The 13,212-nt window shown below is 51.3% G+C and overlaps 1 protein-coding gene across 3 annotated transcripts in view; it reads left to right on the top strand.

Annotated features, from left to right (window-relative positions):
• Positions 1–10,690, top strand: part of LOC140406892 (sperm axonemal maintenance protein CFAP97D1-like) — a 33,205-nt gene extending 22,515 nt beyond the window's left edge. For 2 of the 3 annotated variants that reach the window (XM_072494760.1, XM_072494761.1), the window contains 3 exons: positions 1,711–1,829; positions 2,979–3,171; positions 10,290–10,690. In XM_072494760.1, coding sequence (XP_072350861.1) covers positions 1,711–1,829; positions 2,979–3,171; positions 10,290–10,400 — 423 coding nt within the window. In that variant the 3' untranslated portion in view covers positions 10,401–10,690. The remainder of the gene's footprint in view (positions 1–1,710; positions 1,830–2,978; positions 3,172–10,289) is intronic. The other variant, XM_072494762.1, reaches the window with a different exon arrangement.
• Positions 10,691–13,212: the final 2,522 nt, after the last annotated feature.

The raw sequence follows: 13,212 nt of genomic DNA, 5'->3' as shown, positions 1-13,212 counted from the left end.
AAGATGCAGATCCAGCGAAGCGGGAAAAGAGGAAGGAACTACAGGCGAGCTTTGACCGACTGTCCACCAGGAATGCGGTGTGCCAGTTGAGTTGAGCAAGGGGTGCAGTTTACAAGTATGGAGAGAAGTATGGAGCGGGTCAGCTCCGGAGGGAGGCGGCAAGGGAAATTGTCCAGGTGCGGGACAGGGCAGGGAAGTTGGTGGTGGCTCTAGATCAGGTTAACAAGGTCTTTAAGGAATTCTATGAGAGGTTGTACAGATCAGAGCCACCTGGGGAAGACCGGGAGATGCAGGAATTTCTAGATGGACTGGAGTACTCGAGGTTAGGGGAGGGGGACAGGGTTGCATTAGAATAGGCGATAGTGGAGCAGGAGATAAAAGTTGCGATTGGGAGGATGCAGTCGGGGAAGGTGGCAGGGCCAGATGGGTTTCCGGTGGAATATTCTAAAAAAATTAAGGCTAAGCTGATACCGCTGATGGTGGGAATGTTTGAGGTGGCGATAGGGAAGGGGGTGTTACCACAAACTTTGAGGCAGGCATTGATTTCCCTGTTGCTTAAAAAAGACAAGGATCCAGGCGTCATATGGCGCAGTGGTTAGCACTGGGACTATGGCGCTGAGGACCCGGGTTCGATGTGATGCGTTGAATAAGGGGCCTCAGCAGGGAACGCACGGCCTAGGCCGCACATAGCCCTGTTTTGTACAGGGGGAGCTCTGCTCACCGGAACTCCCCAGTACAGCAAGAGGGCCCCGAAGCAACACCCCAGCCTGAATACACTATGGGACTGTCCCCAGACCCCACCCCAACACAGGGCACCCCCAGCCCAATTGCACAGCCACAAAAATGCCAGCTTTGCACCTTGGTAGTGCCAGGCCGGCATCCAAGTGCCACTGCCCAGGGTGCCAGGCTGGCACTATCAGGCAGCACCAGCAGTTCCAAGGCACCACGCTGCCCAAAGTACATGCAACTGGGAGCCTCCGATCCCCTGGGAGACCCTCACAAGTGTCCTTCCGACATTTGTGGAGACCAGTGGTGACAACGCTCGCCCGAGACTCCATGGCGGACGGGCTGATTCCCAAAGCCTCAGGTACCTCGAGAATCTGCACATTGGAGTGAGGCTAGCTGCCCTGCTCTAATATGCAGATTTGCCCAAAAATGATCCCGCCCACAATGTTTGGTGAGATTGTATTGGCTGGTGAAGCACTGCGATTCGGGTAGATCCCAGGTGCGGGATCTCCCGGCTGTGATCAGGCACGCAGCGCCGTGCCGAGCTGCCTTTCGGGTGCCGTGTGGATATCGGATCGCGCCCCAAGTCTGTTTTTTGAGAGACTGGCAAAGTTTCCATGGTAACAAGCCATGGCCAGAGACTCGGTTTCACATCCTTAACGTGCAATGTACGGATTTGTACTTTCTCGTGACGAACAGAGTTTTAAAAAAAAAATTTAGTGTACCCAATTCATTTTTCCCAATTAAGGGGCAATTTAGCGCGTCCAATCCACCCACCCTGCACATCTTTGGGTTGTGGGGGCGAAACCCACGCAGACATGGGGAGAATGTGCAAACTCCACACGGACAGTGACCCAGAGCCGGGATCGAACCTGGGACCTCGGTGCCGTGAGACTGCAGTGCTAACCACTGCACCACCGTGCTGCCCGCGAGTGACGAACAGAGTTAAAGGTTGCTGATTGTATTTTGTATCTAACCTCACAGCTTGAGGAAGACAGACTGTCCACCATTGAAAGAGATAACCAGCTGTTGCTTCAAAAGATGGCGACCATCATGAGGACCACAAGCCGCATTGACAACAAGAATGAGTATAAACTGAGAAGGTAACAGTCCTGACTGAGTGGCTGCACATTCTGACAGTTATGTAGATGTGTGGCAATGGTTTTTCGGTCTGTAGCAAGTTTTATTTTCACGGAACCATACAGTACAGAAGGGGGGGGGGGGGTGCGGTTAGCTCAGTTGGCGGGACGGCAGGTTCGTGATGCAGAGCGAGGCCGGCAGCGCATGTTCAACACCCGGAACAGCTGAGGTTACGCCCAAAGGCCCCCCCTTCTCAACCTCGCCCCTCGCCCGAGGTGCGGTGACCCTCAGGTTAAATCACCGCCGGTCGGCTCTCAATGGGGCGAGCAGCCTACGGTCGTCTGGGACTGTGGCGATATTTGCATTCGCACAGATGGAGGCCATTCAGCCCGGCCAGCCTCTTTGAAAGGTCTATCCAATTAGTTCCACTTCCCTTGCTCTGCCCCACAGCTCTGCAAAAACAGAAATCCAGCATTTCTCCAATTCCCTTTTGAAAGTTATTATTAAATCTGCTTCCACCACACTTTCAACAGTAACACGCCCCAGATCAAAACTCACTGTGTCAGCTTTATATCCTCACTTTGCCAATCACCTTCCGGTGTGTATGGTGCCGTAGCCACACAGATTGTTCAGTACATGCGTAACACAATGTATTTCATACAATCCCTACAGTGCAGAAGGGGGCCATTCAGCCCATCGAGTTGGCACTGACCCTCTGAAAGAGCCCCCTACCTAAGCCTACACCTCCACCCTATCCCCGTAACCCAGTAACCCCATCTAACCTTTTTTTTTTACACTAAGGGGCAATTTATCTTGGCCAATCCACCTAACCCGCACATCTTTGGACTGTGGGAGGAAACCGGAGCTCCCGGAGGAAACCCATGCAGACACGGGGAGAACGTGCAGACTCCGCACCCATAAAACAAATGAATCAGATGGGTCCTTATGACAACCGGCAATGTTTTCATGGCCATCATTAGGCTTTTCATTCCAGAGTTTTTATTCAATTTCACCATGTGCCGTTGTGGGATTCAAACCAAGATCCCCAGAACATTGGTCTGAGTCCCTGGATTATCAGCCTCGTGACAATACCAATTACATCACCACCTCCCAACCTGGCGCTGTGAATGAATGAGAGCTTTATCTTAAAGTGTCACCTTTCCAATTATCAGTTTGAACAGTGAAAAGCGTCAGCGAGAACAACTGAGAGTCAGCCAAGAGAACAAGAGCATGCAGGAACGCCTCAAACTGGTCCAGCCCCAGTACGATCATCTCAAATGGCACCAGGACTGGTACAAAGCTGAGAAACTCATGGACCACATTGCTCGATACCCTCGTGGCTGGTACAATGCACAGAACTCAAAGGTAATTCCCCCCGAGTCTGTGGGGCAGCAGCAGTGCTCCTTGCCCAGTCTGTATGTCTGCTGCATCAGTGAATAATTGAATTCCCTGCCCTGCCTTGATCCACCTTGATGTGGAGATGCCGGCGTTGGACTGGGGTGAGCACAGCAAGAAGTCCCTCAACACCAGGTCAAAGCGCTGACAGGTTTGTTTCAAATCACTAGCTATCGGAGCACTGCTCATTCACCTGAGGAAGGAGCAGTGCTCCGAAAGCTAGTGATTTGAAGCAAACCTGTTGGACTTTGGTTTGATTCACCTACATCACCTGCTTCTACCAATGAGACACCCAGAATGTCCCAGATATATAATAATATAGTAAGAAGTCTTACAACACCAGGTTAAAGTCCAACAGGTTTGTTTCGATGTCACTAGCTTTCGGATCTGTAAAGATTTAATCACCTGCTAATGCTCGCATTCCAAGCATTGTTTGGCATCTTTGAATTTGTCTATATATATGTTTCTGGAACATACCTCTGCATTCACCTGAGGAAGGAGCAGCGCTCCGAAAGCGAATGACATCAAAACAAACCTGTTGGACTTTAACCTGGTGTTGTAAGACTGCTTACTGTGCCCACCCCAGTCCAACACCGGCATCTCCACATTATAATAATATAATAATCGCTTATTGTCACAAGTAGGCTTCAATGAAGTTACCGTGAAAAGCCCCTAGTCGCTGTTCTATGTTCACAGAGACCGGCTAAAATCTGTTCCAAACTAAAGAGACTGGACGTAGACTGTGTGTCCGCTTTGCTGAATACCTGCACTCAGTCCACAAGCGTGACCCCAGCCTTCCCATCACTGGCCACTTCAATTCACCATCCCACGCTCATTCCTGTTACAATGATCCAGCGAAGCCCAGCACAAGCTGAGGAACAACAGTCCCTCATCTCCCGATTAGACACTTTATAGCCTTCTGGACTCAACATTGAGTTCAACAACTTTAAACCATCAACTGTGAATATTGATTGTTTTTTCCTCCAGGAGTGACGTTTTTGCTTTCAGATAGCTCTGACCCATTTTCTGCTATTAACACCTACTCTGGACCAAACGTTTATTGTTTAAAACTATCATTACCCCTCCCCTTGTCTTCTGTTCCATGACAAGTTTATCATTTAATCTCCCCTGCCCTCTGACCTATCTCTGGATTTCTCGTTTGTTCCACCCACCCCCCTCCCCCGTTTCCCAACAGTCTTCAGTTCTGAGCAGCCTCGCCAGACTCGAAACATTGACCCTGCTTCTCTCGCCACTACTGCTGCTGAACCCACCTGCTGGGCCTTTTCAGCATTCTCAGCTGAATCGTTTGAGATTTCCAGCATCTGCAGCATTTTGCTTCTTTTAACTCTTTACCTGCCAGGGTGTTCAAAAACCTCCATTCAGCCCGCCCGAGGTCTGTGTGCTCCTTCAGTACTGGCCTCTTACACATCCCTAATCTTCATCCCCTGCGGTCGAGCCTTCAGCTGCCCGAGTCCCAAGCTCTGGACTTCTCCACTCTACGTCTCGGCCTCCTCTCTCTCTCTCTCTCTCTCTCTCTCTCTCTCTCTCTCTCTCTCTCTCCCCCCCCCCCCCTTTCAGGATTCTTCTTAAAATCTACCTTTTGTTCACCTGCCCCAATGAGGTACAGTGTCAGATTTGAACTGAAATGAAATTAAAATGAAAATCGCTTATTATCACAAGTAGGCTTCAAATGAAGTTACTGTGAAAAGCCCCTAGTGAAGCCACTCATCGCAGCCACCCCAGGAACTGTACAGTATCTTATTTCCTGTGAAAGGTGTTGATTTATCCACGTGCCTACCCCACAGAGGAACATTGCACTGTGCTGTATTGCGCCCGAGGTGCATTACAAAGCTTTGTGCAGGGTTTTGATTATTAAAAAGGCAAAAGCAAAAACAACCTGTGTAAATTTAGAGGATTTGTGGGTAAAGGATGTTGAAGTAGTTTGTGGCTCAAAATCCCATCTCCCCACAACTCCCCACAACTCTCCACCCACACGTTTTGTATTAAAGGTGTCAGCTGTGTCTCAATATCTCACCTCTGAGTTAGAGGATGCTGGGTTCGAGTCTCTCTCCAGATCTTGAGCCTAAATATCGAGGCTGACATTCTGTGTAGCACTGAGGGAGTGCTGAACTGCCAACAGTGTCATTGTGTGTAGTACTGAGGGAGTGCTGAACTGCCAACAGTGTCATTGTGTGTAGTACTGAGGGAGTGCTGAACTGCCAACAGTGTCATTGTGTGTAGTACTGAGGGAGTGCTGAACTGCCAACAGTGTCATTGTGTGTAGTACTGAGGGAGTGCTGAACTGCCAACAGTGTCATTGTGTGTAGTACTGAGGGAGTGCTGAACTGCCAACAGTGTCATTGTGTGTAGTACTGAGGGAGTGCTGAACTGCCAACAGTGTCATTTGGAGGCAACATTAAACCGAGGCTCTGTCCGCTCTCTCAAGTATGACAGAATTGTTACGGTGCAGAAGGAGGCCATTCGGCCCATCGTGTCTGCACCGGCTCTCCAAACAAGCACCATGACTTAGTGTCACTTATGGGACTGGGGGACTGATATTCCCAAAGGACCATGGGGAATACACACTCCCCCACTGAGGGGTGGGCCCTACCCTCTACCCCCTCCCCCTCTCTTCTACAGTATAAAACTGGAGGGCCATGAAGTGTGAGGGCTCCGGTAGTGGAGTAACTGCTCTGGACTCTTGTTCTGTTGCATTAAACCTTTTTTTTGACTCAACCTGTTTGGCTCGGTGTGGACTCCTTTCCGGACTTTATAACATTGGCGACGAGGAGTAAACTCCGGTCTCTGGACGCCCCTGCAGCCTTTGGCCTTCGTCGCCTCCCAATCCCCGAGTTCCAGTTGGGTTGTGCCCTGGAATGCCGTTGTTTGATCGGGTGGACCTGTTTGATGCGGCTCGGGAGAATTGGGTTGGCTACACAGAGATTGTTCACTTTTTCTTTTGGGCCAATACCATTACAGAGAATGAGCGGCTCGTGGCGATGTTCCTCACTGCGGTGGGGCAGAGACTTACAGTCTGATCTGAAACTTGGCATTTCCTGACACCCCGATCCCGCACTTTTGAACAGCTGATCTGGGTGGTCAGCGCCCATTTTAGCCCACTGCCTTCGGTAATAATGCAGTGGACTTAAAAATTTTTTTAGAGTACCCAATTAATTTTTTCCAATTAAGGGGCAATTTAGCGAGGCCAATCCACCTACCCTGCACATTTTTGGGTTGTGGGGGGCGAAACCCGCACAAACACGGGGAGAATGTGCAAACTCCACACGGACAGTGACCCCGGGCCGGGATCAAACCTGGGGCCTCGGCGCCGTGAGGCAGCAGTGCTGACCCACTGCGTCACCGTGCTGCCCTCAGCGGTATAGACTTAACAACACCGCCCGCGATCCAGGGGAGTCGGTGGCGGTGCTCGTGGCCCATTTGTGTCGAATGGCCGGATTCTGTTCGATCGGAGTGCCCTTATCAGAGAGTCTGGTTGGTCTGGAGTATCAGCGACGTGGAGACGCAGCGGCGGAATCTCCTCTGACATTGTCACAGGCCGTCCAAACAGCCCAGGCGAAGGAAGGCGCGGACCGGGGTCTGAGAACGGCAAGCGATGGAGGTGGATGCCTTGGGGCGTGGACTGAGCCATGCGGATCCCTCCTTTTGGTCGGATCAGCGATAGGCCCCTGAAATGTAGCTGCGTATGTTCCCACGTCTCCCGGGGCCACCGCCTGCCCTCGTCACGCGTGTTGGATTTTGGTGCCCTGCTTGTGGTTGCTCCTGCCGAGGGGCCTGTCGACAGATCCCAGTGATCTGGCCATAGCCGGTGTTCGTCCAGGGGTGGGACCCATAGGAGATCCGGAGGTAGAGGAAGAGTTCCTTTGACACTGTGTCTTGACGCCTCGAGCAGCCCTCATCACTGTCCCCATCCGGGTAGATCGCCATCTGCTGCAAATGGAACTTGACCCCGGAGCGGCAGTGTCGGCGGTAAGCTTTAAAACCTTTGAAGATATTTGAAGAGGGACCCAGGTGCTGGACTATTTAATTCCAAGGTGCGTCCCACCACCTGTACACAACTACACATTGTCGGGGCGTCGAAGGCCCCGTAGTGTACTGTCCCCAGAGGCCCAATTGCCTTCAATGGTGGTTAATGGGGACGGGCCTACTTTGTTGGGCTGTGATTGGCTCCACCATTTACATTTAGATTGGAGTCGAATTCTACAGGTCGGCTGGGTGGTCTATGTGCTGTTTTGGGGAAGTTTCCCGCAGTATTCCTCCCAGAGCTCGGCACCATCAGAGGGGCCGGAGCAAGGATTCACCTCTGGCCCAGCCTCTGTTTTTCCGGACCCACCCTGCTCCGTACGCCTTAGTTGACAAAGTTAATTCAGAGTTGGATCGTCTGGGAACATTGGACATAATCCAGTTTGTTTTGCTGCTCCGGTTTTCCCGTGCTCAAGCATCCGCATTTGTGGTGATTATAAATTAACCGTGACTACCGCTTCCCGCCTGGACAAATATCCACTTCCATCAATAGAAGACCTTTACGCCAAACTGACTACGGCATTACATTCACAAAATTAAACGTTAGCAACGCGTATCTGCAGCTGCCGTTGGATGAGGCTTTGCGGTGTTATGTCACCATCAACACCCAATGGGGCCTATTTGAATCCACCCCCCACCCCCCCCCCCCACCCCCCACCCCCCGCCGTCACGAACAGCCCCTCAAACACAGTCACAAACATCCCCCACCTTTTCTCGAACTCCCCTGCTGAGCCCCTTAACTCATACTTTATCTTCTCTAACCGCAGGAAGTTGTACAGGTCACCCAACCATGCTGCTACCCCCGGTGGCGATGCCGACCGCCACGCCAGCAAAATTCGCCGCCATGCAATCAGAGAGGCGAAGGCCAAGACATCGGCCCTCCTCCTCTCCATGAGCTCCGGCTTCTCTGAAACCCCAAATATCGCCACCAAAGGGTCCGGGTCCACTCCCTCCTCCACTATCCTGGCTAAAACCGCGAACACTCCCGCCCAGAATCTTCCCAATTTTTCGCAACCCCAAAACATGCGCGCGTGATTCGCTGGCCCCCGCCCACACCTCTCACCCTCATCTGCTACCCCCTGAAAGAACCCACTCATTCTCGCCCGAGTCATATGCACCCTGTGCACCGCCTTAAACTGTATCAGGCTCATCCTTGCACAAGAGGAGGTCCCGTTTACCCTTCGCAGTGCCTCACTCCATACTCCCCAATTGATCTCCATTCCCAACTCCGCTTCCCATTTCACATTTGCTTCTTTTGCAAATCACTTTAAATCTGTTCTCTCTTGTTCTTGATCCTTTTACGGGTGGGAACAGTTTCTCCCGGTCTACTCTGTTCCGCCCCCTCATGGTTTTGAACATTTCTAACAAATCTCCTCTCAGTCTTCTCCTCTCCAAGGAGAACAGTCCCAACTCTCCAGTCTATCCTCATAACTGAAGTTTCTCATGCCCGGAACCTCGCCTGCTCTCTCTCCAATACGTTCACATCCTTCCTATAGTGAGGCACCCAGATCTGTACAGAATATTCCAGCTGAGATCTAACTAGTGTCTTATATAAGTTCAGCATAACCTCCTTGTTCCTGTACTCTGCCCTTTAATAAACCCCGAACAGGCGCCGGAATGTGGCGACTAGGGGCTTTTCACAGTAACTTCATTTGAAGCCTACTTGTGACAATAAGTGATTTTAATTTTCATTTCATTTCATAAAGACCAGGATAGCCTCTGCTTTATTAACTGGTCTCTCCATCAGCCCTGCTACCTTCAATGATCTGTGCACAGGTTCACCCAGGTCCCACGTTGATGTGAAAGATCTCCAGGCACTATTTTGGTGAGCAAGGGTGTTCTCACTGGGGCCCTGGGCTAATCTTTATCCATCAACTAACATCACAAAAATAGATTTACTGCTCACAATCACATTGCTGTGTGTGGCATCTTGCCGCGCACAAATTGGCTGCTGTGTTTCCAACATTACAGCAGTGACCTGGGGCGAAATTCTACGGAAACCGCCCAAAACGGCGCAAATCAGTCGGGCATTGCGCCGCCCCAAAGGTGCGGAATGCTCCATCTTTGAGGGCCGAGCCCCAACCTTAAAGGGCTAGGCCCGCGCCGGACGAATTTCCGCCCCGCCAGCTGGCGGAAAAGGCCTTTGGTGCCCCGCCAGCTGGCGCGGAAATGACATCTCCGGGCAGCGCATGCGCGGGAGCGTCAGCGGCCGCTCACGGCATTCCCGCGCATCGCAGTGGAGGGAGTCTCTTCTGCCTCCGCCATGGTGGAGACCGTGGCGAAGGCGGAAGGGAAAGAGTGCCCCCACGGCACAGGCCCGCCCGTGGATCGGTGGGCCCCGATCGCGGGCCAGGCCACCGTGGGGGCACCCCCCGGGGCCAGATCGCCCCGCACCCCCCCCCCCCCCCAGGACCCCGGAGCCCGCCTGCACCGCCTTGTCCTGCCGGTAAGGTAGGTGGTTTAATCTACGCCGGCGGGACAGGCATTTTAGCGGCGGGACGACGGAGAATCGCGGGGGGGGCCCGCCAACCGGCGCGGCGCGATTCCCGCCCCCGCCGAATCTCCAGTGGTGGAGAATTCGGCAACCGACGGGGGAGGGATTCACGCCAGCCCCCGGCGATTCTCCGATCCGGCGGGGGGTCAGAGAATCTCGCCCCAGACCTCAGTGGTGGTAAAGCCATCTTCAAAGTTGCTGCAGAAATTCAAGTCTTGTCTTTTTTCAATGAGAATTTCAGGGATTGGCGTTAAACTTTCAGTGGAAGACTCTGTGTTTGTTTGGGGATTTTTTAAGACAGAGATAGATAGGTTGTTGATTAATAAGAGGATCAGGGGTTATGGGGAGAAGGCAGGAGAATGGGGATGAGAAAATATCAGCCATGATTGAATGGTGGAGCAGACTCGATGGGCCGAGTGGCCTAATTCTGCTCCTATGTCTTATGGTCTTATGATTTGGGGCTACAATTGAAAGTATTCAACTTGTTTTATTTAAATTCATTAATTGTAGTTTTTATTTCCCCTAATCCACATTTTGCATTTTCTTTTCCCAGCCCAGAACAAGTAAATCCTCATTGGTGGAAGGAACCAAAAACAGTAAAAGCGAAGCCCCGATAGGCAAGGGGGAGGAAGCGAAAGACAACGAGAAACGTGGAGCGGAGTGAGACAGCCAGACCAACCCCACACCATCTCTTCAATACTCACTCTTAATAATGGGGCATCTGAACCGTCTCCCTTTACTTCAGAGTCAGATCCAGCTTCAACCAACCCCATCTTATTTCTCCTGATTTTACCCAGTGTGGGAACATTTTTTGAAAGTTGTAACACGATTGGACAGTGAGGCTCAACGCATTTGCACTTGTCCCAATTTCCCATCCAGTAAGATCCCAGGTCAAGGGCACCAATTAGTCCAGCTGACCCCTGGATATCAACTATTCGGGAGAATCCTGTTGGAAGGGGGCGCACTGTTGCGGGGTGGTGGGGAGTGGGAGAGGGTAGGGGGGAGGAGAGTAGGTGGGGGGGAGGAGGGTAGAGTGAAAACATTTGGTTTTATTGGGGAGGAGGGTTTCAGAGGGAATATGATGGGATTCATTTCTAATGTTGGGCCGGTGATGGGGTGATGTACATTTGGTGGGGGAGGGGGAGTGATCAGGTTTTGGGGCTCTGGGGTTGGGGGATTGAGTGAGGGATGGGATTTTGAGACTCTGATGGGGTTAGGGGGCATCGGGTTGGGGAAGGGGGTTATAGGCTGGCTGGGACAAAGAACAGAGAACAAAGAAAAGTACAGCTCAGCAACAGGCCCTTCGGCCCTCCAAGCCCGTGCCGACCATGCTGCCCGTCTAAACTAAAATCTTCTACACTTCCGGGGTCCGTATCCCTCTATTCCCATCCTATTCATGTATTTGTCAAGCTGCCCCTTAAACGTCACTATCGTCCCTGCTTCCACCACCTCCTCCGGCAGCGAGTTCCAGGCACCCACTACCCTCTGTGTAAAAAACTTGCCTCGTACATCTCCTCTAAACCTTGCCCCGCGCACCTTAAACCTATGCCCCCTAGTAATTGACCCCTCTACCCTGGGATAGTCGCTGACTATCCACTCTGTCTATGCCCCTCATAATTTTGTAGACCTCTATCAGGTCGTCCCTCAACCTCCTTCGTTCCAGTGAGAACAAACTGAGTTTATTCAACCGCTCCTCATAGCTAATGCCCTCCATACCAGGCAACATCCTGGTAAATCTCTTCTGCACCCTCTCTGAAGCCTCCACATCCTTCTGGTAGTGTGGTGACCAGAATTGAACACTATACTCCAAGTGTGGCTTAACTAAGGTTCTATACAGCTGCAACATGACTTGCCAATTCTTATACTCAATGCCCCGGCCAATGAAGGCAAGCATGCCTTGACTTTCTTGACTACCTTCTCCACCTGTGTTGCCCCTTTCAGTGACCTGTGGACCTGTACTCCTAGATCTCTTTGACTTTCAATACTCTTGAGGGTTCTACCATTCGCTGTATATTCCCTACCTGCATTAGACCTTCCAAAATGCATTACCTCACATTTGTCCGGATTAAACTCCATCTGCCATCTCTCCGCCCAAGTTTCCAAACGATCTAAATCCTGCTGTATCCTCCGACAGTCCTCATCGCTATCCGCAATTCCACCAACCTTTGTGTCGTCTGCAAACTTACTAATCAGACCAGTTACATTTTCCTCCAAATCATTTATATATACTACAGTGATGGATATTAATTTCATGACAAGAGCCGGGAACTGAATAGAAATGCGTTGAATGTAAATGTGTTTGTGTGTTTATTTGAGGAGCGGGTGAAGTACTGTTGCTACATTTTAAATGCATTAGTAACGGAAGAGATTGTTGGTGGATCCCCGGCTCTGTGTGAGAGGGAAGCGTAGATCACATTGTGTTTGTGGGATCACACATTCAGCTGTGTTCAGACCAGCTTTTCCGTTGCCAGTTGAAACTGTTTGGTTGGTGCCTTTAACGGGAATGTGGTCAGTGTGTGTCGCTCCCAGCAGCAGCCCATCATTCTGATGCTTATTTAAAGGCCAATGTTGTTAACTTGGGTTTCTGCCCCTCACCTACTCCACCCAGAATAAACCACACTGCACCCAAAACACATATAAACACATGCTTACTTATTTCTCTTCAAAGTAATTCATAACGCTTCACACATTGAGATACGCCCCACACTTAAAAACAACTCCACCTTTCCTGTGTGCGGAGGTGAAAGATCACTTTGCCTTTGTTGGTTATTTAGAATCATACAATCCTCACAGTGCAGAAGGAGGCCATTCAGCCCATCAAGTGTGAACCATCCCTCTGAAAGAGCACCCTACCGAGACCCAGTCCCCCGCCCCATCCCCGTAATTCCGCCAAATCTTTTGGACACTAAGGGGCAATTTATCATGGCCAATCCACCTAAACCTGGATTGGGGGTAGATTGTTGTTGTGATGATGAAAGGACATTGGAAGTAGATTCAATTATAACTTTCTACAGGAAATTGGATGAGTCCTTGTAAAGATTTTCAGAGCTGTGGGGGAAGAGGAGGGGTTGTGAGACTAATTGAATAGCTGGAGGGGCTGACATGAGCTTGCTGGGCCAAATGATCTCTCCTGTGCTGCACCTTCTGCATTTCTGCGAAGGAACCTGTGGACGTTTGGTTGTTTATCTCCGACACAACAGACCCATCATCTTTTTAGAATCATTTCAACGGGCAGGGTGTGACCCACCGTCCGCGTCAGCCGGTACCGGGGCCTCCCCCAGGATTCCCGACAGCCGTTACACCTTGCGCGATCCAACCAGATCTCGCGATCAGTGGGCAGGGTCCACTCTGGCATGGCCAGGAACCCACTAAGCCGTGTTCGGGCCAGGTCCAGCTGCCACCCTCTATCAATCGGCCTCGCTGAGGGGTCCCCAGCAGGCACAGTTCCGTACTGGTCTCCATAAACGTGGACCAGG

This window comes from Scyliorhinus torazame, unplaced genomic scaffold, assembly GCF_047496885.1.
Source record: "Scyliorhinus torazame isolate Kashiwa2021f unplaced genomic scaffold, sScyTor2.1 scaffold_985, whole genome shotgun sequence".
Lineage (NCBI taxonomy): Eukaryota > Metazoa > Chordata > Chondrichthyes > Carcharhiniformes > Scyliorhinidae > Scyliorhinus > Scyliorhinus torazame.
Note: the sequence above shows the minus strand (reverse complement) of the source record. Positions and strands in the feature narration are given on the sequence as shown.